General features: G+C 39.2%; 1 protein-coding gene across 15 annotated transcripts in view; it reads right to left on the bottom strand.

Annotated features, from left to right (window-relative positions):
* The window catches only part of LIMCH1 (LIM and calponin homology domains 1), a 349,028-nt gene that overhangs the window by 155,429 nt on the left and 166,828 nt on the right, over positions 1–26,771 (bottom strand). For 13 of the 15 annotated variants that reach the window (XM_025385019.1, XM_025385005.1, XM_025385009.1 and 10 more), the window contains exon 3: positions 25,303–25,372. Coding sequence is in view for 12 of the 15 variants with exons in the window: in XM_025385005.1 (XP_025240790.1) it covers positions 25,303–25,372 (70 nt within the window). In the remaining 3 variants the exon portion in view is untranslated. Of the gene's footprint in view, positions 1–11,516; positions 11,710–25,302; positions 25,373–26,771 lie in introns of those variants that run through there. The other 2 variants (XM_025385002.1, XM_025385022.1) reach the window with 1 other exon arrangement.

The raw sequence follows: 26,771 nt of genomic DNA, 5'->3' as shown, positions 1-26,771 counted from the left end.
GGCTAATTTTTCGTATTTTTTAGTAGAGACGGGGTTTCACCGTATTAACTAGCATGGTCTCCATCTCCTGACCTCGTGATCCGCCCGCCTTGGCCTCCCAAAGTGCTGGGATTACAGGCGTGAGCTTTTTATTCTTAAAGATATCAACTGCAGAGGCCCAGCTTTATCCCCTGTCTTAGCCACTTCCCAGCCCAGGGTGACCTTGGGCTAATAATTTAATTTTACTCTAAGTTTCACATGTTTTCATCTGTAAAATGATTAACTATACTACTGACCATAGAAGACCATTGTAAGGATTAAATGAGCTAACATATATAATAAAATATACAGATATTATGAATATATATGCATACATAATATATACAGATATATACAGATATATGTATATTATATATCAATGTATAATAGTATACATATATACATATATAATATGTACTTTATAAATATATACATAAATAATATATAAATATATAAAATATAAACATACATATATACACATTATAAATGAATACAATATAATATACATTATAAATATATATAATGTTTTATAACATATAATATGTGTGCGTGTGTATATATATATAAAACAATGAGTACATTTACCTAGTGCATGGTATGTGCTCAGAAAAAGATGACTGTAGTAATGGTGCTGGTACAGGTGTTAATGTCATTCCTATTCTTCCCTAAACCTCTATTTTCCCATCTATTAAATGGCATAGTAATAGTACTTAACTCATTAATTTGTGAGGAATAAAGGCATATGGATCAACGTAGCATGTTGCCTGGCACATTATAAGGTCTAAGTGAATGGTGATGGATACTTCTTCAGTGATACAGATCATTGTACTTCTTCTGTTTATCTCTACCCTTTGTTTAAGGCTTACACTTTAATCCATAATCTTACCATGAGGCCCTGAAATTACACTAGCCAAGTCAATTTGAGCCAGTGATTTGCTTTCTTCATTTCTGTTTCTCATTTGTAAAATGAGAGTGTTGAACTAAGTACTCTGAATAGTTTCCTCCTCTAAAGTATTTTCACAACCATTTTATCTCACTCAACTCATTTTAAGAAATACTATTAGTTTAGTAAGGTTTTTGGTGGAGCGGGGGCAAAGAGGCTCTCCTCTTTGCCCCCGCTCCACCAAAAACCTTACTAAACTAATAGTATTTCTTAAAATGAGTTGAGTGAGATAAAATGGTTGTGAAAATACTTTAGAGGAGGAAACTATTCAGAGTACTTAGTTCAACACTCTCATTTTACAAATGAGAAACAGAAATGAAGAAAGCAAATCACTGGCTCAAATTGACTTGGCTAGTGTAATTTCAGGGCCTCATGGTAAGATTATGGATTAAAGTGTAAGCCTTAAACAAAGGGTAGAGATAAACAGAAGAAGTACAATGATCTGTATCACTGAAGAAGTATCCATCACCATTCACTTAGACCTTATAATGTGCCAGGCAACATGCTACGTTGATCCATATGCCTTTATTCCTCACAAATTAATGAGTTAAGTACTATTACTATGCCATTTAATAGATGGGAAAATAGAGGTTTAGGGAAGAATAGGAATGACATTAACACCTGTACCAGCACCATTACTACAGTCATCTTTTTCTGAGCACATACCATGCACTAGGTAAATGTACTCATTGTTTTATATATATATACACACGCACACATATTATATGTTATAAAACATTATATATATTTATAATGTATATTATATTGTATTCATTTATAATGTGTATATATGTATGTTTATATTTTATATATTTATATATTATTTATGTATATATTTATAAAGTACATATTATATATGTATATATGTATACTATTATACATTGATATATAATATACATATATCTGTATATATCTGTATATATTATGTATGCATATATATTCATAATATCTGTATATTTTATTATATATGTTAGCTCATTTAATCCTTACAATGGTCTTCTATGGTCAGTAGTATAGTTAATCATTTTACAGATGAAAACATGTGAAACTTAGAGTAAAATTAAATTATTAGCCCAAGGTCACCCTGGGCTGGGAAGTGGCTAAGACAGGGGATAAAGCTGGGCCTCTGCAGTTGATATCTTTAAGAATAAAAAGCTCACGCCTGTAATCCCAGCACTTTGGGAGGCCAAGGCGGGCGGATCACGAGGTCAGGAGATGGAGACCATGCTAGTTAATACGGTGAAACCCCGTCTCTACTAAAAAATACGAAAAATTAGCCGGGCATGGTGGCGGGCGCCTGTAGTCTCAGCTACTCGTGAAGCTGAGGCAGGAGAATGGCGTGAACCTGGGAGGCGGAGCTTGCAGTAAGCAGAGATCGTGCCACTGCACTCCAGCCTGGGTGACAGAGCAAGACTCCATCTCAAAAAAAAAAAAAAAAAAAAAGAATAAAAAGCACAGGAAGACAGATACCACATGATCTCACTTATATGTGGAATCTAAAAAAGCCAAACTCATAGAGGTAGAGAGTAGAATGGGGGTTACTGGAGGCTGAGGAGGAGGTAAGGGGTGGGTAGAGAAAGGTGACATATTAGTCAAAGCACATGAAATTCCAGTTAGACAGGAGGAGTATGTTCTAGTGATCTATTAGACAGCATAGCGACTACAGCGGATAACAATATATATGTCAAAACTGTGTGAAGAGTAGATTTTAAATGTTCTCACCACAAAGAAATAAGTCACCACAAAGAATAAGTCGACAGACATGTTAATTAGCCTGATTTGATCATTCCACACTGTATAGACATAAGAGCACCTCATCACCTTGTACCCCAGAAATATATATAATTATTACTTGTCAATTAAAAATAAAATAAACATTGTTTACAAAAAAGGATAATAGGAAGAAGAAGATGTAAAGAAAAATCTCCATTTGCAAATCTTTGACCCTTCCAGTAATAAAGAACTGACAGGGAAATAGCTCTCTCTGTCTCAATCTCGGTCTCAACCTCTCTCTCTTTTTCTCTCTCTTGCTTGTCTCTCTCCCTCTCCATATATACATATATATGTAGGTATGTAGAATCCTTGGCATTTCTGTGGCTAATGGAACACTGAAATGAGCTAGGGGAAGAATGGGGCTTACCTAGGAGAGTAATTTTTGCTCCTATTGTACTAAAGCTCATTACTATTTTAGTGCCATAATCTATCACAGGGGAAGCAACACATTCATTGCCTGGAATAACATGCTAAGTGGAACAGAGAATCAGGTAAGAAAATAGTGTGGTTAAAGCATTTGAAAGACTTAGGAACAAAGAGATGGGATGATGGGGCTAAAGAAGAATAAAAAAGAAAGTTGAGAAAAAAAAACCACATTGATTTCATTCTATAGATAGACAAGTGTAACAGAACAACAAACAGTTATCCAAGGATTATTTTTATTTAAAAAAATACAGGCTGGGCACGGTGGCTCATGCCTACAATCCCAGCACTTTGAGAGGCCAAGGGAGGCCAAGGGAGGCAGATCACTTGAGCTCAGGAATTTGAGACCAGCCTGGCCAACACGGTGAAACCTCATCTCTACTAAAATTACAAAAATTAGCTGGGCATGGTGGCACACGCCTGTACTCCCAGCTACTCGGGAGGCTGAGGCAGGAGAATTGATTGAACCAGGGAGGTGGAGTTGCAGTGAGCTGAGATCACACCACTGCACTCCAGCCTGGGTGACAGAGTGAGACTCCATCTCAAAAAAAACAACAGCAACAAAAAAAACAGACCAATGAAGGCTTCTTTCTACTCTACATGGAAGGCAGTTTTCTATTTCTATAACATATTATTTACTCCTATAACAATATATCATCAAATGTCTGCTTAGAAATCAGTTGACAGAGCCTGGGAAATCTTGATGAATGAATAAACAGGTAGACCAAGCAGAAACAATTTGTTTTCATAAAGCATTCACCCCATTGTTAATATTTCATATTGGCAAATTTAACCAACCTAACAGTTGGACCATGTAAACTATGGCCAAAAAAAAAAAAAAAAAATTAACTGCCAAGTATGAAATGAAATGGATATCCTTAACCAAACATATTAATATTTTGTCTTCCAACTGCTCAAATACATAAGCTCTGCATTGACTTGACTTTTAAAAAAGTTAAACCTATGACTTTTTTAATGAATACTTTCTGATCAGCCATGAGATGATCACTCAATCATTTATTGATTAAATAACCATGTAATAAAACATCAGGTAGTTCCAACAACCCTACAACTCAAGTTGCTACAGTGCCTTTTCAGGAATGAGTAAGGAGCCTGTTAACTATGTTGGGGGGAGGATGTAAAAGCGGTTGTCAATGTCAATATTAAGTTTAGAGCCAGATAATAGGGTAACTGCCTGATCACCCTTGCTGTGATTTTCTAGTAAAGCTCTTTGTTTTCCAATCCTGCTGATCACTGCCCTTCACTTTCCACAGTAACTCTCCCCTCATACTGACAAACAGGAAAAAACCATTCAAGTCCTTTCTTACATAATCTGTTTTTTTGCAGGAGATCCAGAACTCAAAGATCCTTGATGCTTTTTATCAATTCCACTAAACGTCAAGGACAGGAAATAAAAATATTTTTCTCTTCCGACTCAAACACAATACCCCTTTGTGAAGCTGCTAAAAATCTAGAAATAGCCAATCAGGGAAAATTTTCAGGTGAGCGATAGGCATCAAAATATTTCATTTTGGCTAAAAATATCTCTAAGTTTTTCTTAGCATTCCAACAGCTCACATCACACTGAATTTGAGTATGATGAACAAAATCTGTTTTACCCTTGTACTGGCAGTGACTCTGAGGTTATACAAAGGAGTCAAAGTAGCCTGTCCTATGACACTGAAGTCCCTTGTAGGCATTTGCCAGTTCAGAGCAGTTCTTTTCAGAATGGAAACATGTAAGATGGCAAAGGGAAGAGAGATCAATGCAAAATTCTGTATCTTCATTACTTGGCAACTGGAGTTTCAATCAAGGACCCAAGACGTAACTTAGGCAAGTGGGGGAGTCCCTGAAGGCTAAACCCATGACAGCAAAGCTTGTGTAGTCCTCAGCAGCTGCCCCAGCACAGATAAATTGAGGCTTCCTGGAAAGCACAAGCATCCTAATGGCAGTAGGGCTGATCCAGTGTCCAGAGGGAAACGTAGTGGCAACAGAAGACACGTGTGGTCTGGGGTAGGCTTTGATGTCGCAGCTCCACAGCAACAGAGACACATGAGAAAAGATCAAAATAGAAGAACAACCCAGCCTTGCTTGGAGAGGAGGTTGAATGGAATGGAATAACTAGGTGACTAGGTAATAGAAAACCAGGTAACTAGGTAATGGAATAACTAGGGAATCACTGTGCACCTGGAGCTTCTGGGCTCTTCTCTACTCTGCAGACTTCTCCCCAACACATCAGAGGCCTCCCAGACTCAACTGCTCCCCTCAACAGGAGCAGAAAATAGACGACAGCTACATTTTCTTCAAGTCTTGCCAAGAAAAACCTTGCAGGGTTAAGAACACAAAAGGCTTCAAATATCTTGCTACTGAGGTTCTTTCTTATAAGTTTCAGTGTATACCCACACACAGAGTGTGAAGAAAATTCACTTTGATTCAAAGGGTTCAAGAATGTTCACAGTCTTTCGAGGAGTCACTATGTTTTTAAACTCTTTCAGCAGCTCTATTTGTGCTCAAAAGAGTCATAGATGTATTTAATAGCAGTTTATCTTTCAGTTGGCCCATTACAAGCTGGAGCATAACATGTAAAGCATCCAGCATAATCATAGGTTTGGAATTGAGAAGGCTCAGGGCAGGGGGGAATGGGTGGGGAGTCTGAAATATAAAGACAAAGAGTTTGTCGTGTTTTTTGCTGCAGGGAAGCATGTCCATAGGTGAAAAGGTTGAATTTCAGATAAAAATACAGAAGTAAACATCTGGAGAAGAAAGATTTTCATAGCAGGTTTATGAACATTCTCCTAAAAATCCATCGCCCATGGAAAGAAACAACTAGGGTCTGTGGAGCAACGGGGTGAAAACGAACATTCACTTAAGATACAGTAACATCTTTCTACCAAGTGATAAAAACCTATCACAAAATAAATACACACCACATGTGCTCCATAAAAGTATAACACAGAGGCACCTTTGTTTTTTTTAACAGAAACCTGGCCAAGATGTGAAGACCCAGACTGTGGTGCTACGTTTGGGACTCAGAGGTCTGACACAGGAGCTGAGACTCAGACCAAAGAATTAAGATAGTAACAACATGTTGTCAATTAATCATGCTCATAAGGTAGTCAAAATGACTGTGAGGACACATTTCAGTCTATCGGATAGTATGCCAGCTTTTATTCTTGTGCTGAAAGACAAAGAAGAAAGCTTTAACTTGGTGCAATATGGGCCAAAAGTTAAGTTGTCATATACATTAAACTCAGCCTACAGTCTTACTTGAGTAAATTTCATGAAAAAATACAATTTTCTTAAATGTAAGTTATGTTAGGGAAAAAACAGTATATCCACAGGAGCCCAAAGATGTCCCTAACAATACACTCAAACATATTTCATGTATTTTATGTTTTTATGTTTAAATGTATAAATATAAATTAACATATTTCTATTAAAATTCATAAAATATATATGTACATTTATAATATAAATTAAATACCTTTAGCTGAGTTAGACATTCTATGCCCTGAAGGACACCAGTTATTTTAGGAACAAATACTCTTTATTGAGGAAGAAAGTGCTGGATCCACCAATGGAATGAACACCCACATCTGTTAGACATAGTTCAATGTGTTACTTTCTTCCCCACAAATCGCAAGTTTGTGCAATTAGCTTTCATCAAATCAACATATTAGTCACCAAAAAACACGCTGATGAAAACAAAGACAGGCTAGTTGCTTATTTCTTGAAAGTGAATAGTTCCTTTGGCCATTATATAAGGTAATCAGTTTTGCCAGCATCAAAACAGATAATGCTTTAAAAATAATGTGAGGACAATGTTATAATTTTTTTAGTTCTTATTTTCACTTTAATGGCATTGACTCATATAAGCACTATATAGCAAGTTGTTCTCTCTTACTATAGATACCTACACTTACATACATGTAAGACCGTCCTCTAACTTCAGGAAATACTGACGTCAAGATCCCTGGCAGTATGGAAGCTGCTGTGATGGGATGGATTCTGGAAACAATTGAAATATTAGCATGGAATAAACTTCATAAATGCTTATCTTAAGGGAGTGTTGGCAGAAGCAAGGAAAATGGGTCAACTTCAGGAAATAGCATAGCCTATTTAATGGCAAAAAAAAATCAAGAAACAAAATGGTGTTCAGTTGCTGGTAAATCAGTTTTCTCTTTCTAACAAGTTTATTTATATCAATTTTTCTCTTCTTCCTATAAGGAAGGTAGTTTTTCCTTCAAGTTTTTACCATTAAATTCACACATTTAAATTTTTTTAGTCCTTAATTACCCTGATTGAGTAATTTGAGAGCAGAATCCTCTGGCCATTAGGGAAAAAAAAAGAAAGAAAGAAAAACATATGTCCAAAAATTCCCTAAGCTTCTCCATATTCCTAAAAACAAAATGTAACACTAGCAGTGTAAATAAAATCAATACATTGAGAACTCCTAAGGCTGGTTCTTAATGGAACCAGCCACTCCATTCTTAGTGGAATGAAAACCTGAAATGGAAATGGGGAAGATGAAATGAGATTCTATCTAAAAAGACTCCAGCAGATTGAGGGCTAGTGTGAAAATCCCAGGATGTGTAATGAGGGGAGGGGAGTAAGTTCTATGGTCAGAGCTCCCATCCATCCCAGAGTGGTCCAGAAGAAGCCAGGCAAACACAGACCCAGTCCACATCGCTGCTCTACCACAAGCATGGCTGAGTTCAGCTTTTCAGATGTCAGACCTGGGGTCGGCCCAAGGAGGGGCTCAGAAACCACAGCGACTTTTCAAGTTGTGTCCTTTATGGTATTTGCAGGGAAAGAGCCAACAATAGCCAAGGGGCTGTTTACCAAAGTCATTCTCCAGCACCTCCCACAGAAATGCCTGTGGAAATCACTGCCAAAGCTTACATGGGAATCAAACAGAAGGAACAGAGCACAGCCATGTAAAACATGCCCCAGTCATTTCGTAAGCTCTGTTTCTTCACAGATGGCTGCTGTGGAAGAAATGACTGCTTACAGAAAACAGAGATCCAAAAAATTAATCCACCACTGGGATGAAAGCAGGATGAAAAATGATTCCATTCTATAATTCACATTGGTGATTTACCAGGTCTGGGCTATAAGACATCTAGGGATAAAACTGCTACTCAAAAGCAGATCTGGCAAAGGTGAGAGAACGGTGTGAAGGGCAGGTACTGTTGAAGACTCTAGAGTCAAAAAAGGACTCACCAAATTAAAACAGAATGTTCCACAGACCATCTAAGCCAGATGGGAGTTGCTAGCTCATACATACCCTTGTATTTCCAAGAGATGGGAGACTCCAGGCTCTGAAAGGGACCAAACACAAGCTCACCTGCTGTGGCAGTACCCACAGCTGAAAAGAGAGGATGCCAAAGGAATCCAGCCTTCCTGAATCTATACTCCCAAGGTTGGGCTTTGGGACTCTGAGGGTCTAATAAGTTAAGGCTCTTATTTTATATCATTACAACAACTGCTTTGGTTCTTTCACTCTTTCACTACTTAATGTGCTTCTTTACATTTCACAGGTTGATGATACATCACTGCTTTGGATTTCCCTTCAGTTTCATGGTTCAGTCCAATGACCATGTCTACATTTCTTTCACTGCCTTTATACTGCTGTACAGTTAGACTTCGTCTGCCACTCTATACACACACAAATCTCTCCCTACTTCCTTACCCCTCGTTCCCTGTTGGGAGCTAAGTTTGAAGCTTCATCCTTCTAGATCCACTCAACATTCCTTTTTAAAAGGTAGAGAACAAGGAATGTAGCAGCTGTGTTCGCTGAACCATTGAATTCACAGTGCCCAGCAGCCCTCGAGAGTCAACTGCAGCGTCCATCAGGGCAAGGACTGACAGTTTGTTTCAACACTGAATATGGTTAGTACCTGGCAAGGAGCAGGAGTTCAATAACTCGTGGCAATAATTTGTCATCATTTTCCCCCTGAAATCCATTTTATTACTCTTTTTTTTTTTTTTCTTTTCAGGTTAGAGTGCAGTGGTGCGATATGGGCTCACTGTAACCTCCACCTCCCAGGTTCAAGCGATTCTCCTGCCTCAGCCTCCTGAGTAGCTGGGATTACAGGTGCCCACCACCATGCCCAGCTAACTTTTGTATTTTTAGTAGAGATAGGGTTTCGCCACATTGGTCAGGCTGGTCTCAAACACCTGACTTCAGGTGATCCACCCGCCTCAGCCTCCCAAAGTGCTAGGATTACAGGCATGAGCCACCATGTCTGGACCATTTTATTCTTTTATTCTCAAATTATTCTCTCTATAGGACAGTAGAAGGTTTAAACATCACTGAATCATGGTTTAGGGAATTATTCCACCTAAAAGGCAGGGCCAAAATCTCAAAGGGTCCCAAATTTATCCCAATAGCCAAAGTTCCTCCTCCTCTTTCTCCTTCTTTTCCTACTCCTACTTTTCTTCTTCTTCATATCTTGAACCACATGACAAGAAAAAAATATCTATACTCTTTACCCATGTTAATTAATTTACTCTGCATGAAAACCGTATAAGGTAGTTACTATCTTACGTCCATTTTTACAGACAAGGAAACAAATGATTGTGCTGCGTGCCAAAGATCAGCACACAACTGAGAAGCTGCCAATCCAGGATTTGAACTCAGGCCGTCTCACTCCAGAATGTCAGCTCCCAGCTGCCCTGCATACTACGTCCTGAAGGAGAGCTGTCAAGAAGGCCAACTGAAGCCTGTGCGGAACAGTATCCTGGCCATTCATTTCCCAAATATTTATTGAGTGCCTACTATATACCAGGTGCAGGGAATGCCCCCAACAGCCATGGTCACTGCTCCTATCTAGTCAACATTCCTGTTGCTTTCCTAATCACCATTTGTTATAGCTCCCAGAGAGTAAGCATGCTGAATCCATTAGAAAAGGAAACTCAAGAGTGAGTTCTTCTTCCATATCTTTATCCTTTCAACTTTCTTATTATAGAAAGCAATTGCCACTCCTCCCAGCATTAGCTGGGACTCCAGCAAGAACCAGCTGGGACTATGTAGCAGCCTGGAATGCATAGTTATAGAACTAAATGGAAATGGGAAAATGAATACAATGATGCCAGGAAGTCCCTCTCTGCCCGATGATTAGATTGAGGAGATGCAAAGGCAGCTATAAGGAGAGTGGCTTATTCTTGCCCTTTCTTCCCTTGGGAAGGTCTTCAAAATTGGAGGAGTTAACAGCTGCCCAGTCACCTTCTAGTCACCTTACAGAGAGAGCAGGAGAGCAGAGTGGCACATACCCTCAGGCAGGATTCCTGAGTCAAAGGCCGGCTGCTGACACTTGCAGCCTCTCGGTTTTATTTGACCTTCACCTTGTGCAGAACCCACCCCGTGCAGTACAGGACAAACCCCTTTTCCCAGGGCTGCTGAATCAGCCACACTGGGAGTTGGGGGAGAGAAGTTTCAGACTCCTGAGACATTTGGTCTATTCAGCACCATGAAGGAAATGGCCGTAGCTCAGTGAGAGAATCAAAATCAGGAGCTGGCTGAATAAAGGTGATAAAAATAGATTTTCCGACTCCACAAGATGAATCATTTTGCCATGGGGATTCGCCAGGTTCTGTTTCAACCTGGTTTTCAACCCAGTCTCATAAATTTGGCTAAGGAAAATTTTCTTCCCCTGGATAACCAGTGCCATGGAGCGTTTAGCATTCAGACAGGTCTGACGGGATTTTATGATACAATTGTCCAGAAATAACCCCCATTCCTTTCCTGGCCTGCAGTAAATAGTGACTTTGAAGGACAAGGACTAAGTGGGCAAGGCTGGAGACGCAGCCCTTCCCTCCAGACTCCTCCCTGCCTCCCCAGTGTCCTCCTCACTTCTTTCCATCCTCATTTTAAGATACGGAAGTTTTTAAAAAGCAAAGGGGTCCGTAGAGTCAGGAGCAGAATGTGGCCGGGGCTCAGGTGAAGCAGCTCCCCCATGAATACAGCCACATCTCCCCCATGACACCAAGTGCTGCTGGACCACATCTTAAAAATGTAGCTAAGTTGCTTTTCATTCTCAAAATTCTCAAAAATCCCTTTTATTTTGACTAAACTAATAGAGTTATGTGTCTTCTACCACATACTGGAAAATAAAAAACAATGCTTTCCTTAGGGAATTTAAAGGGGGAAAAGCTTAATTAAAAGCAACAGGTGCTAACAGTTATCAAAGGACAAGATGAATCCACAGGAAAGTAATTTTCATATTATTTTCGCCATACTAATAAGTGAATAAAAAGTAACTTTTTTTTAAACCAAGTTTTAAAGTCTAAATAGCTTCCTTCTTTCCATCATGGATACCCCTAAGCATCTATATTTTATACAACGTATTTTACTTACCCCCACTTGTCCTCACACTCCACAATGAACTCCAGCCGACCCACTCTGGGAGATGGGAGGGGCATGTCTCCTGTGTGCTCCTAGTCAGCCCCAGCACGGCAGCCGAAATGCCCTTACATTTCCTTTCCCAAAACGGTCGTCACCACTGCCAACCCTGCTCTGTCCACAAGCAGGCTGCAGTGGCTGAAATGCTGATGCAGTGAAAGGGAACTGGAAGACAGCTGATTGCCACACCTATTGGAGAGGGAGGCGGAGAAGCCCGTTCCCTCTGAGGAAGGGGAATGGCATCTTCAGAGGTAGAGATGCCAAGATTGGAATTCTGCAGAGAGCTTTGTGTCAGCCACTAGCACACAGTAGGTTTGCAGTACTGTCAGGAAATCTGGATCTGGAAAAAGCACCCAAGTGGGACCTGAGGAACAAAGACTCAAGTCCCAACTCTGAAACAAAGTTGCTGCCTGACTCCAGGCAAGTTACCACTTTCTGGTCTCAGTTTCCTTGTTTGTAAAATAATAGTGTTTCAAAAAGTAAATCTCCAAGTGGCTTCTAGTTCTGAGATTCCAAGGCCCTGCTAATGTTCATGAGCATAATAAGTAGTAAATTACCATTTATTGAAAACATCCTGGCCGGGCACGGTGGCTCAAGCCTGTAATCCCAGCACTTTGGGAGGCTGAGGCGGGTGGATCACGAGGTCAGGAGATCGAGACCATCCTGGCTAACATGGTGAAACCCCATTTCTACTAAAAATACAAAAAACTAGCCGGGCGTGGTGGCAGGTGCCTGTAGTCCCAGCTACTCGGAGGCTGAGGCGGGAGAATGGTGTGAACCCGGGAGGCGGAGCTTGCAGTGAGCCGAGATCCCGCCACTGCACTCCAGCCTGGGCAACAGAGCGAGACTCCGTCTCAAAAAAAAAAAAAGAAAGAAAGAAAAGAAAACATCCTGTGTACTATCTATCATATTAGGTATTTTATGTATATCATCTCATTTAATCCCAGAATACTGAAATGGGATTTATCAACCCCATCTTATAGATGAGGAAACTGGTAAACTCACTCCATGAATCCCCATGAAAATAAAGGATCATCATATCCATTCAGTGTTTTGAATTTAAACAGAGGCATTCAATCTTTGTGCCTGAAATTGAGATGACATCTGAGAATGGAATTTCTGCACTGCTGGGAGATTAATGTGTTTACAGTCCTCTGCTGGTATAATTCCGAGGTACTAGTATTTATGGTTATGGCTGTTCATGCTACTGCAAAATCCATTTTCCACCTGTTGCTTTTTATTAAACCTCCCTAAAGGACATGAAATATTTCTTTCTGCAGATTCTAAAAACAGGATGCTGAAATATGTGAGCAGAAGCATCGTGTGCGGAGTTACCATTTGGAATTTTCAAATGCTATAAAACACAATGTTTACAACCAATTCATCATTTATAAAAGTTTATTGGATTAATATGCCAATGGACTCACTGGTATCCCGCCATTTATTGATACGAATACATCAAGCGGTAGGCTGACATTTAATATTTATTAATAACTTCTGTATTTCTTTGCCTATTTCATAGTTTCCTTGCATTATGCTCTTTTATCTTTATTGTCATTCATCCTATTTTAAGTTAACTTTTTATTTTAGAATAGTTTTAGATTTATAGAAAGCTACAAAGATAATATGCAGAGTTTCAGTATAAGTCATGTCTTACATCTTACATTCCTATGGTACATTTATCACAGTTAATGGATAAACACTGGTACGCTACTATTAACTAAATCTATGCTTTATTTGGATTTCATTAGTTTTTCCCTAATATGTGTTTTCTGTTTTAAGATCCCATCTAGAATGCCATATGATATTTAAGCATTATGTCTCCTTAACTTTTTCTGGACCTTCCTTGTTTCTCAGACGTGCCTTGCTTTTGATGGCCTTGACAGTTTTGAAGAATACTGGTCGGGTATTTTATAGAATATCCTTCAATTTAGGTTTGTCTGATATTCTTTCCATGGCTGGAGATACAGATTTTTGTGAGGAAAAAGTACCATTCTTTTAACCCTGAGGGAAAAGAGGGAAAGGACCACTCCTATAACATTATATCGATCATCCCATTTTTTAATGTTATGTTTAAGTTCAATCAAAACCTTAAACTGAATATAGTTAAATTATAGAAAGGAAAAATTAGATATCAAGCTACTCAGGAATCTAGTATTTTATACTGTGGACAGAGTGACAGAGAGGAATTAATTTTTGCACCCATTTGAGATGAAGGTAGACCTAAGATTCTAGCAGAAAGCCAGCTAATTACAAGAGAGGTGACTAGTGAGTTCTTTTGAAACGCTTGCCAAGGCAAACTTCCTATAAAAACAATCCAGAGGAAGGCACGTTTTAAGAGAAGTGCTGTTTCAGCCTAGCATGGTCTCCTCTTTCAAATGATACTTTCATATATTTGGTGGTATTTTTTTCCTGTTGTCAAACAATAAAATCCCTATAAACTTGGGTTTGGAATACATGCTAAGAATTAGTTCCGCAGAAAGTTATCCTCTAGGTAAGTTATAACTATGGAAAAAAAGAAGTCAGACTTCGGCTGAAATATGTGTTTCCTGCTATTATATATTTTTTGCTCATAGTTTGTAATTGAAGGTTTATTCCTAAGGGAAAAAAGTGAGGAACTGATGTAATGTCACAAATTCTGCTAAACGCTGCTCAACGAAAGATAAGGGAGAACAAGTGGTTTCTTTCTTCAAAGAATGGCATTTTTTTTTTTTTTTTTCGGGAACAGGAAAGGGAAAAAAAAAATGAAGGGGGGAAAAAAGCTTTACAGCACTGCTATATATAACCTTCCACTTCGGCAGAGACACAGAATAATTATGGAAACAAATTTGGAAAAATAGTTTGTGGTGCAGAAAGAGGATATTAGACTTCAGCTAGCAAGTCTAGGCATTCAAAACACATGTGAATAAGAATTTAAGGGCTTAGCTGGCTAACCCACTGTTATGGGCTAAATTGTCTCCTCCTCCCTCCCCCAATTCATATCTTGAACTCCTAACCCTTTCTAACTCAGAATGTGACTGTAGTGACTATAAGGAGGTCATTAAGTTATATGAGGTCATCTGAGGGGGCCCTAATCCAATATGACAGTGTCCTTATAAAAAGGCAAAATACGGACACAGATACATACAGGGGAAAGACCATGTGGAGATGCAGGGAGAAGGCAACCATCTGCGAGCCAAGGAGACAGGCCTTAGAACAAACCCACTCTGCTCACACCTTGATCTCAGACTTCTAACCTCCAGAATTGACAGAATACATTTCTATTATTTAAGCCACCCAATCTGTGGTACTTTGTTATGGCCATCAGAGCAAACTAATACACTCATCTAGTACTAAGAATGAAATATCAGGGTTAGTATAAGAGAGGCTGCAGGGTACAAGATGGGGTGGACATGATATCTCAATGAATTGTCAATTATATGAAAATCTTTCTTTTTTATTTTTTGTGACAGGGTCTCACTCCCATCACCCAGGCTGGAGTCCAGTGGCACATTTACGGCTCGCAGCCTTGACTTCCCAGGCCCAGGTGATTCTCCTACCTCAGCCTCCTAAGTAGCTGGAACTACAGGAATGCATAACCATGCCTGGCTAATTTTTTGTATTTTTAGTAAAGACAAGATTTCGCCATGTTGCCAGGCTGGTCTTTAACCCCTGGGCTCAAGCAGTCACCTGCCTTAGCCTCCCAAAATTCTGGGATTATAGGCAAGAGCCACTGCACTGGTCTTTCTGTCATGATTTTCAATTCTAAGTGCAACTGTTAATGACTTTTCCTGTAGTCTCAAACTCCTTTTTTTCACTCCCTTCTCCCAATCCCTGCCAATGTGGATCAAACACTCCAAAGACAATACTATAATTTGAAGGGGGAGGGGAACTTCATAGCTTGTGGTTATAGGAAAAAAAAGTCTTCATTTACACTTAAGCATAAGGATTTAACTTCAAAATAATCCATTCATTAACCTAGTCCAATTTTTTTGTAACTTTTTCCCTGAGTTCCAAACCAGCATTTCTAATAGTCTGCCAGACATCTGCACATGAATATCTTTTAGAGATAGCCAACTCAATATATCCAAAAGAGAATGCATCTTTTCTTTTGGAGCCCATTTCTCATTCCCATGTTCCCATGATTCCCATTAATGGCATCAGAATCCTCCACATTGCTCAAGTCCAAAATGCAAATGTCATCTTCCTAAGATTATCTGTTGTATTTCATCAGTTCTAAGATGTACACTTTTTTTAACCTCTGAAATAAAGATGCATTTTTCATTGCTAGTGGCTTAGCATTGTGTCATCATTGAATTAGCAGCTTTTTAAAATGAGCTATAATTTTTAAAAATGGTGTGTCTCATCATTGATGGCATATTACATTTAGTGAAAAGTAAATCCTGTCTCCTCATCTCTAATCCCACTGCTTCTACTAAGGTTTAAGTGTTCATCCTCTCTCATTCGGACTACTTATCTCCTACTTGACTTTTATTGCTGGTATCTTACCATAATCAGCTTTCTATAGGGCCACCTCAGTTATCTGGAACACAAGATTCCCTTGTTTTCAGTGGCTCTTACTGCACACAAAATGAGTCCAAGCACCCCTAGATGGCATTTCTGGTCTCAGCTTACTATTCCTGGTCCAGTTTCCAAGCATGGATTTTTCTCAGGGATTCTGTGTCCAGCTGCAGCCACTGGACCCAGTGCAAATAATGCAAATGATAGCCATTTCCAGATAAGACCCAGGTTCTTCTGACTCAGAGCCTTTCTCATTCCATGCCCTGAAGCTAGTTTTTCTTCCTCTAACTCCATGATCTTCACTATTTGTAGATGCCCTGTTCAAATCCCACCTCTTCCAAAGTTCTTAATCACAAATCAAAATTTCTTCCTTGGTATTTCTTGCATGTTATGCTTCATCAACATTTCACAGTCTACCTTACATTTGACCTCTCTTCTACATTTGTCTTCTAGAAAGTAGTCTCCTAAAAGGCAGGAATTATGTCTTGAAGTGGATTTTTACTTGGAAGGCATGAGAGAGAACACATCATCTCTATTTGGTGTATATGTGCAGAAGAAAATTAGAAAAAAGACCTTGGATGTCATGCAAGAAAGGCTGTCCAAGGAAAACTGTGTTATCTTTAAAGTCCTATAAGCACAAGGAGCCCATGTTCAGGAGAATGAGAGATCCATGCCCTGGCTGCTCAATAGATGGATACAACCATTTCATTCACTGTGACAAGAAACTTCTAAAGAGCTCCCAGAGATCCCTTCCTCCTGGCATTCAGACCCTTGTGGAACCTCCTCCCCTTGGGTGTGGGCTGGACCTAGTGACTTGCTTTTAATTAATAGAATAAGGCAGAATTGATAAAACATCACTTCAGAGATTAGGTTATAAAGGACTGTGACTTCCATCTCGCTTGTTGTTTCCCTCCCTCCCTCTCTCTTTCTTTCTCTGGCCTTTCCTGCTTGCTCACTCCGATGATGCAAGCTGCAACCCTTAAGCTGTTCTATAGAAAGACCCACATGGCAAGTAACCAAGGATGGCTTTGGCCAACAGCCTGTGAGGAACTGAATCCTGCCAATATCCACGAGTGAGCTTAGAAGCGGAAGTTCTAAGCTCCCCACTCTGGCCTGGAAATGACACTGACCAACACCCTGAATGCAGCCTTGTAAGGGACCCTGAACCACAGACCCAGCTAAGCCTTGCTCATATTCCTGACCCATGAGAACTATGAGATAATAAATGTTATTGTTTTAAGCCACTAAGTTCTGGGGTAATTTGTTATACAGCAATTGATAACTAAAACCCTCACCAAATAAGAAAACCACAAGATGAGTGGAGGGACAAAAAATTCTTATTAAGTCTTCCCAAATACCCACAAAAGATGTGCAAGGGGACTAACTTGTTGGTCTGATCCAAGCACATCAGTAACAACCAAAAGCCAGCCTACACCAGTGGGCATCAGAACTCCCCTTCACCCGGTCCAACCTACAGTGGAGAATTGCTCTCGCCATCTGACACACTTTTATCACTGTATTCACCATGTGGTCAAGCCTTTTGGTTTAGGTCATGAATCATCTGTTGCCCTGGTTTCCAAGCATGATGTACAAAGTGAGAGATAAATGTTACTTTCGAATGTTACTCAAATGTTACCTTCACTCAGGAACAGCCTTAAATACGTTTCTGAGGTGTTGGGATTTTATTCCACATTCAGTAGGGAGCCATATAAAATTATGAGATGAGGGACACAAGATGACCTGTACATTTTTTACAAGCTAACTGTGAAGGCTGTTTCAACCAGCAGCATACAAGCTCTATCAACCTGGGAGGCGGTAAATAAACTTAGATTCCACAAGTTCATATTCCACCTTTCAATTGAACGCAGGTGGAATGCACCAAAGACCTCATGTGTTTTGCTGATTTTCCCTGCAGTGTGTAGTCTTTCATGGCTAAACCTACTAAAATGCTAACCACCACTCCTACGTTGGCTTGGCGTTGGCATCAAACTTGAGAGCAGCAAATTGAGCATTCCCTCTGTGTGTGGTGTGGGAACACAACCGAGGTTTCTCATACTATGCCAGGGATGAGGATAAAGGAAAGTGTGTCATTAAATTCCATTTTGGCTGAGAAACTTCACAATGTCTATTCATTTCCCTCAGTGAAATATGCCTCCTTCACACAGAACATCACTCGGCTACCAGTTTTTACTTGTTCCCCTAAGGAAGGGGAGGACGACCCCTAGAGAGTCCAGGTCGTACCATGCTACTACTACAGAGAACACAGGGTAGCAGGAAAAACACATGAGAGTTTTTATTCGAAGCCCTTCCTTCCCCCCTACCCATGAATGAGAATTCTGTCTTCCTGTCTCTGAGTCTTTGTTGTCCAGAATCAGAATCGGGGGCAAAAGGAGCCGAGTCTAGCTGGATTGATTTGCACTGGAAAGGGCTAACCGTTAGCCATAGCAGACAAAAGGGTAAGAAGCAAGGAAGGCAAGAACTAGCACAGTGTGAGGCTCAAAGATTTGAGGTCACTGGGGTACAGAGAGGTTTTGGAGGGTTGGCAAGTATAAGGGGTGTGTGTGTGTGTGTGTGTGTGTGTGTGTGTGAAAGAGACAGAGAATGAATGTAGAAGAGAAAGAGAGACAGGAGAGCACTTTAGGAAATTCTGTTGCATATTATGAATGAAATCACTCTGACATATTTTTTAAAGATTCCATTAAAGAATTCTAAAGCTTTCCTATGATCACTTGTTAGGTGTGGCCACGTGAAGCCTGATTTGATAGTGGCCATGGTAGAAATATTACATGGAGCAGTGCCTTTTTCATAAAGGCCACTTCCTGAATTTGGTTGAGTTAGTACATTTTAAATGAGAGTCTGTTTTCTAACAACTTAGGTCTCCTTAGACATCGCTGTCTCCAAACAAATTTTCTGAAAGTGTTGAGATTCAAATTCTATAGCCTAAGGTCTAATGGAGAGAGTGTAACACAATGGAAAAGGCACAGACACAGAGCTAGGCAAACCCAGGTTCAAGTACCAAGTCTGCCTCTTATTAGTTGGAAAGCTGGTGACATTTCTTTGAACTTTAGAGTAAAGGTAAAGCAATAATGACATCCCAGGTGTGCTGTAAAGATTAGGAAGGATGATCTAGCACTACACCTGGGGTGGAGTAGGAATGTGATACGTGATGGTTATCACTGTGGTAACTTTCACCTCTAACCTCCCTCTTGCCTGCCTTGCCTTCCTCCTGGCCAGACAAAAAGACTTTTTTTTTTTTTTTTGAGACAGAGTTGCACTCTTGTAACCCCGGCTGGAGTGCAATGGCACAATCTCGGCTCACTTCCTGGGTTCAAACAATTCTCCTGCCTCAGCCTCCTGAGTAGCTGGGATTACAGGCGCACACCACCATGTCTGGCTAATTTTTGTATTTTTAGTAGAGATGGGGTTTTACCATGTTGGCCAGGCTAATCTCAAACTCCTGACCTCAGGTGATCTGCATGCCTTGGCCTCCCAAAGTGCCAAAGGGATTACAGGCATGAGCCACCATGTCTGGCTGAAAAACAACAGTTTTAACTGGAGGAGAGACAGAGCCCAGAGAACAGAACTTTAAGCAGTTTTTTCTAAGGTAATCTATATATCTTATTGGAGGGAAGGTAAAAGTTCTAGAACTTCTAAAGGAAGTTGTAAGAATATAAACGAAAAGAGAAGACATTGATCAGGATGACTTGAGGCACACCAGAGCTAATTCTTAGGTAGGATTTGCAGGAAAACCTTTCTTGACAGTTAGACATCCAAAGCACCGAGGACCCCAATTTATTGCATTGTTATCTTCCTAAAAAGATGAAGTCTACATAAAGGCTTTTCACTCGTACTACTCAGGTTAACAGTCTTGTATGTCTAGTTTTGTCCAAAACAATATTTTTATTCTTCTCATAATGTGGAAATCTCTACAGCTCTTTCATCCCTTCCCCTACTCTGATCTCACTCAACGAAATGGCAACTGTTCTGATGTCAGTTTCATAAAATAAAGCAGATAACTTTGGAAAGCTTTCTAAAGTCCAAAGAACGTATGGAAACTTACATTTTTATCCATGGCAGGAAGCTCTAACCATATTTGAAATCTTATCTTTGATTAGAGAAAAGTACATCCTTTGCCCCAAAATGCGTTTCTGAGTGGGTTAGGGTACTGAATGGTAGGATCATCTGACCACTCACATTCCTGCTTATCCTTCTGACCTTCAGCTAGTGTCAAATTTCCATCGTTCATCAGGCTAAGAAGTGATACGTGAGCTCAGAAAGATAATTTGTAGGTATTGGCCAACAGAAAGAAAAAAAAAGATGAACTTAAAAAGTGAGTTTTTGCCTTCCTCTCTTTTTCAAAAAAGGTGAAATAATCTGTCATTAAAATGTGTCCCATCTTCAGCTGGGAACACTGGATATGTAATAAGCAAGGAGAGGGGTGGCCAGGGCTCAGGATCCATCTCATCTTTTACTGTTTGTCTAACGTGGGGCAAATAACTTCCCTTTATGGACCCACATGTCCTCATCTGTAAAACAAACACATCTAAGATGTCCTTCTAAGATACATCTAAGAAGTAAAATTGTCTTTTCCTCAGATCACTTTTATCCTCATAGACCCATGGAAAAATCAAACAGTATTTTATGACAACTCTAGGAAGGTTCAGCACTCAGGGGCAGAATCCACAAATATCATCTATTTCCAATTATACTTCACAGGTGCATATGTGCACACACAATGGCTGTCACAATTCAAATCTGTGCAAGAAAAAGTTTAATCCCCAAACTCCAATCATAAGCAAAGATTTCATACATTCACGGCTTTTGCACAAAACCCAAAGCTCCTGGGATGAAACAACATTTAGCATGATCTCTAATGACCACTAAATTGAGTTTCAAGATGTGGCTCGATTGTACAAAACTGACAAGCTAGCAGACTGAAGTGCAGCATTTTTTAAAAACTTTGGTATGCCAAGACCTAAATTTGAGGACTTTCTCTCTGGCAGCAGCAAACAGTATCACTAACACCTAAAAGAGAATGCAAGCATCTGCAGGCAGTCACCACACGGCTTCATATGTCAGCAATCGTTACAGAAGAAATGCAGACCCAGATCCAGGGTCTTTGCATTCTTGCCAGGAAATGATTTTCAACTACTTTGTTTTAACACCTTCACCCCTGAATTCTTTGTAACCACAGCTTAACTCAGGGGCTAAAATACACCTATTCATGCCTTTGTAAATCTACATATGTTTATAATTTGAGATTGCTATGTGAAAACACACTTTTCTATTTATCTTCAAGTCAAGCAGCTGGGCCACCTTAATGGACTGGCTTCTCAACGCTAGCCCATTAAGACACACGGGCATGGGTTCCAGGCATAGAAACCCTCTGGCCACATTTCTCAGAGCTCTATGGCCCCTGCTACTACAGACTTCTTGATCAATAGATGGTCAGTGGCCTGTCAACCCCTGACAAAGTTAAAAATCCAACCTGATGTATTCAGAAGCATTTCAGGGATTTTTCTACCTGCCCTTTCCTGACTGTCATGAATATTAGGAAGAAGAAAATATTGTTTGAAAAATGCCCTCACACAAAGGCTGCATCTCTACTAACAAGATGATCTCTGCCATCTTCAAATCTATTACTTGAGGTTTCCTATGTCTCACCTGAAAATAACAGAATTAATGTATTTTAATCCTCAACTTTTTATATTGAAAAACTTCAAACCTACCAAAAGGTTGCAAGAATAGTACCATGACCCCGTACGCCCTTTATCTAGAGACAGTATTTTGCCACATTTCCACCCTTCTTCCCTTCCTTTCTCCCTCCCTTCCTTCCTTTCCTTCCTTCCTTCTTATCTCTGTGTATATGAAATTATATATTATGTACCCAGAATTTTTTGCTAAACATATTCAGGATTGGTTATATACATCACGACATTTCATCTCAGAATACAGCATATATATTTGCTGTCTAAGATCAAGAGTATTCTCCTCTATACACAAAGACAACTATCACATACAGGAAATATAACACTGAGAGAATACTATTATCTAATACTCAATTTATACTTAAATTTCCCCAATTGTCTCAGTAATGTCTATTATAGTTGCTTTTTCCCAATTAAGGATCATGCACTGCATGAGGCTGTCATATTTCTTTAGTCATCTTTAATCTACAACAGTTGTCCAGCCTTTTGGGGATGGGGCAGTATTTTTAATGACGCTGACAGTGGTGAAGAGGACAGGCCAGCTGTTTTGCAGTATGTCCCTGAATGTAGATTTGTCAGATTGTTTCCTGAGAACTGTTGTGATTTCTTAGTGCATTGCCAGGACATCTAACATCATTTGGACCCATTATAGATATCGGTAAGTTAGATCATGGCCAACTACTTAAAGACATAGTGTCTTAACATGAATACGAAACCATTTACAGGCCTTTAATTTCAAACTGTTAACCATAGTTATTTAAAATCTTACTTTCCAAAATATATTTCAAAACAGAGCTGACTTTTCTGTCTCTCAAGTATTAACTCATTTTCTCCTATACCAGGGGATGCTCTCTCTATTCTATAATAAAAGACCATAATGGACTATAAATATTAAAGGTTTCACAAAGGAGGCTGTTTTGTGTTAGATCTTTAGTTTTATTTAATTTTTTATTTTTTAACTTAAAAGATGTGTTAGTCTGTGTTAGATCTTGATAGACAAATATAATTTTGTCAAAAAGAGCAGGGGGAAAACATTCAATGAATAACACATATCACAAGAAAAGGCATCATTCATGGGAGTGAAGAGTGTTTGCGGAACTGTGAGTCAACTATTATAGTCCAGGCAAGAGATGAGGATGGCCTGCTCTGGGGCAGTGGCCAAGGAAATACAGACAAGTAGACAGATGGGAAAATTCTTTGATAGCTGAACTGGTGCGACTGCATGTCTATGATGCCTTCACTGACATTGGGAAATAGGTGCACGGGACTGGTCATTCAAGTCTCATTTGAATATGTTAAGTTTGAGGTGCTTGTAGGAAATCCAGATGGAACTGTCCAATAGACAGAACACCAGGTCTGGAGTTTAGGAGAGAGTACTTGATGAGAAATGCTGCTTTGGGTCTATATCATGGAAAGCTGAAGTCATGGACACAGACAAGAACATGAGTGTAGAAAGGGAGGCACAGGCACGACATGAGAACCCTGGAAGTACATGAACATAACAGGGGGTTGTGGGGTGGCAATCTGTTTCCCACCAGGGCCACAACTAGTGCTCTGCTTTTTGTGGAAATGTTGATCTGAAGGCAAATGAAGCAAAGAAAAAGAGTTTGACCAGATTTGTAGATTCAGGAGTCACTAGTGAATGGGTAGTAGGTGACTTAAGAAAGTATTTTTTTGGACTAAAGATAATAAATTAGTAAATAAAATATAACTGATACAGGGTGAAGGTAAGTAGGGGAGGTGTTCACTGAAAAAGGGCAAAAAAAAAAAAAAAGGTGATAGCAAGGACAAAGTGAAAAGGAAATCCAAATGAAAAAAGAAAGTAGAGGAATACTAGTCAAGAACATAAATAGAAGGAAAGAAGATGAGGTCACCTTGCCTTCTTGTATCAAGTTGCCCGAATGCTCCAAGACAGAGGCAATATGTGAGAAACAACATTTGATCTGTGATAGGAAATAATATAAAGACAAATGCATGTGCCCCTAAGAGTTAATTTTACTAAAATTATTTATGATTTCCATTTTAAATTGAGGTTTCGAAACCCTTTTCTCTTTAGCTACTGAACTGGGAGCGACTTGTTTCTCCTCATCTGGATCTTCCTGAGGCCTTCCTTAGTTTTATGTTGCAAATTTTGCTTCTATAACATTAAACCCCAGAGCTCCAAGGTCCAAAAAGTTGCCATAGGCTTAGGGACAGATATTCATCAGGATCATTAAGACCTTGGCTTTAACATTTAGAAGTGGTGAATTTACTAAATGTTTAAAAATAATTGATATATGTATACATTAATATATAATACTCATATATTATTTATTATATGGAACTATTCAAATATATTCCTTCCAAATATATGTATCTATCTCGATATTAACTTACTTGGTTACATGATTCTGAAGAACAAAATTAGAAGGATTTTTAACGACTAATCACCAGTTCACTACCAACCAATATGGGGAATAAAATGCATCCGCAGAAATGGCAGTTCTTCCAGAAAACATCTATTTCATTCAATCTGCTGAAACCATGTACCTTCCTCCAAGGACCCCTCACAGTTCTCAAACACAATTGGTTTTTTGTCACATCTAATTTCAATTAGTCATCGTGATATGGCTAAGAAGCTTTTTAACAACAATCAGTAAGGTCTATGTAGGATCCTGCTTAAATTCTTGACATTCTTCTCATTGCTTTCTGCAAAACCACATGCGCAGAAGGTGATCACAATGGAAACAATCAGTGAGTCATTACCAAGCTATATACTTCCTCAGCTCTCTGTGCGTGCGTGCATGTGCACGCGCACGCACATATATGCCAATTCCTTCCGAAACTGAAATTTGATTGTCTTCCTGATCTTTTACTTCTTTCCTTTTTCTACACAAAGGCAACATCGATGAAGCAATTAAAATTAGTTGCCAAGAATTACAAGACATATCAATGCATGAAAAAAATATTCTGCTTCTAACCACATATGAACATGTAAGTTTTAGATTTTATGTGGATAAGTTCAGAAGGGCAAGGATTCTGTTTAAACAGTTTTCCAGATGATGTCAGACCACCTTAGTGTCCCAGTATGTCTTCAGAATAGTTGATCTACAATTGTGGTATTTAAATAATATTGAAAACAGCAATTTATTATGACACTATTGTTTTCTCTTAAAATTCTCTTTCTCTCTACCTCCCCTACCCTCCATTCTAGTGGAACGCAGTGATGAACTGAAATGAGAAAATGTAATTAAAATCACATTCCTCCCCCAAGGGTCAACCTAATTATCAGCCTCTCACCCCAAAACAAATTTAGCTCTTTGAGAATGAAGGTCCTTATTACTCATGGAAAAAACACCAACAAAGATTAACATGCCATTTAGGCATGACTGCAATCTTTCATTTTAAGTGACCTCTTCGTTTAATGGATTCAATGCGTTCTCATTCAAGTGGAATATATATTGTGGGAGAGAACTGTAATAAATGGTACTGTCATGACCCCTAGGTTACAGCAAAGGAATATTGGAAAATAAATCTCAATTCCACATACTCACCAGTCCTGCAATGGGGGTAGGCAATCTATTGATCTTTTTAACAAGTCCTGGCTTTATAGCATTCAGCAACCTGTCATGAAAAAGGCAGAATGTCAAGTGAGACATAAAGCAAGATGGATCACACAAATCACCTTTATCCAGGGCTACAGCTAAATTGCTGGATAGGAAAAGCAGTGAATTCAAAGCATGTAGTAAATCTCAATAATCTATCAGTTTTCATGCATATAAGTGAAGAGCTTTGCCAATATCAAGTTGGTCCATGGCAGGTGAAGTTTTAGAATTTAGAAATGTTGAGAGAGGAGAAAGGGTAGAGACTGAAGAGGGCTTCAAGGAAAAGGACAAGGGGGAGAGCTGGATTGAGGTTGTGAGGGAATTATCTGGAACTGGAGCCAGGTATTACAACTCAGGTAAAGCTTGTTGCCAATTTTCCTGGCTAAGACAGGGGTCTCTCCAGGGATGCACTAAATTCAAAGACCAGTATCTATCTTTACAAATGATTTGCCAAGACAAATTCTAAGTCAGACCCTACTTGCTCTTTGAGGAGAGTGGCTTTTTCAAAGTGGTTGAGCTTCACTTTAAAAAGGGAAGAATATGTTTAATAAGAGGTTAGCCAATCATATTCTGAAGATTTTAAACAAGGCTGACCAAGAGTCCCTAGGTACAAAAGATATTTGAGCAAAAGATTTTCAGCTAAAGATTGAAATTATATAACAATGGTTACACAAGCAAGGGAATGCAAGAGAAACAACTATCATTGCTTGTGTTCAGGACATAAAAATCCAGAGTGAACAGAAACAAGGAGAGCAACTTATAAAACTAAAATGTGGTTAGCATCGGGGTAATTGGGTAAAGTGTAGCATTTGCAAAGTAGGTTATTCATAAATAAGTGATTGAAGGTAAGGGGCTGGAGAATGTAGAATATTATTTCCACATTCGGGAATCAGGCAATTAGGTAACTTAGAATACTGTGCAAAGAGAAACTTAGGGTAGAAGTGTATTATAATTGAGAGGTCAACAAACTACAATCCCTGGGCCAAATCTGGTCTAACACCTGTACTTATAAATAAAGTCTTACTGGAACAGGAATATAACCATCCTCATTCATTTACATATTGTCTATGGCTACTTTTGTGCTACAACTGCAGAGTTGAGTAATTACAATGGAGACCTGAGGGGCCACAAAGCATAAAATCTTCACTATTTGGTGCTTTATGGAAAAAGTTTGCTGACCTCTGTTAAAATTCATGCAATCCAAGGTTATAACAAATTATAAAGAACCTATGCTTGCCAGATTTCTACAGATCAGTAACAAAAATTTTCCAAATGATTTAATAGTCTTGAATTTAAACTATCTTTGACTTTGATACCACTATATATTTATATGTTGAGAAATGTCCATACAGTGATTGTGACAGGATATTCCATTTTTGCATGCAAGATTAATTGGCTGCTGTCAGTAATTTTCATGG

The sequence above is a fragment of the Theropithecus gelada genome, chromosome 5 (assembly GCF_003255815.1).
Source record: "Theropithecus gelada isolate Dixy chromosome 5, Tgel_1.0, whole genome shotgun sequence".
Taxonomy (NCBI): domain Eukaryota; kingdom Metazoa; phylum Chordata; class Mammalia; order Primates; family Cercopithecidae; genus Theropithecus; species Theropithecus gelada.
This window is presented reverse-complemented; position numbering and strand designations above follow the sequence as displayed.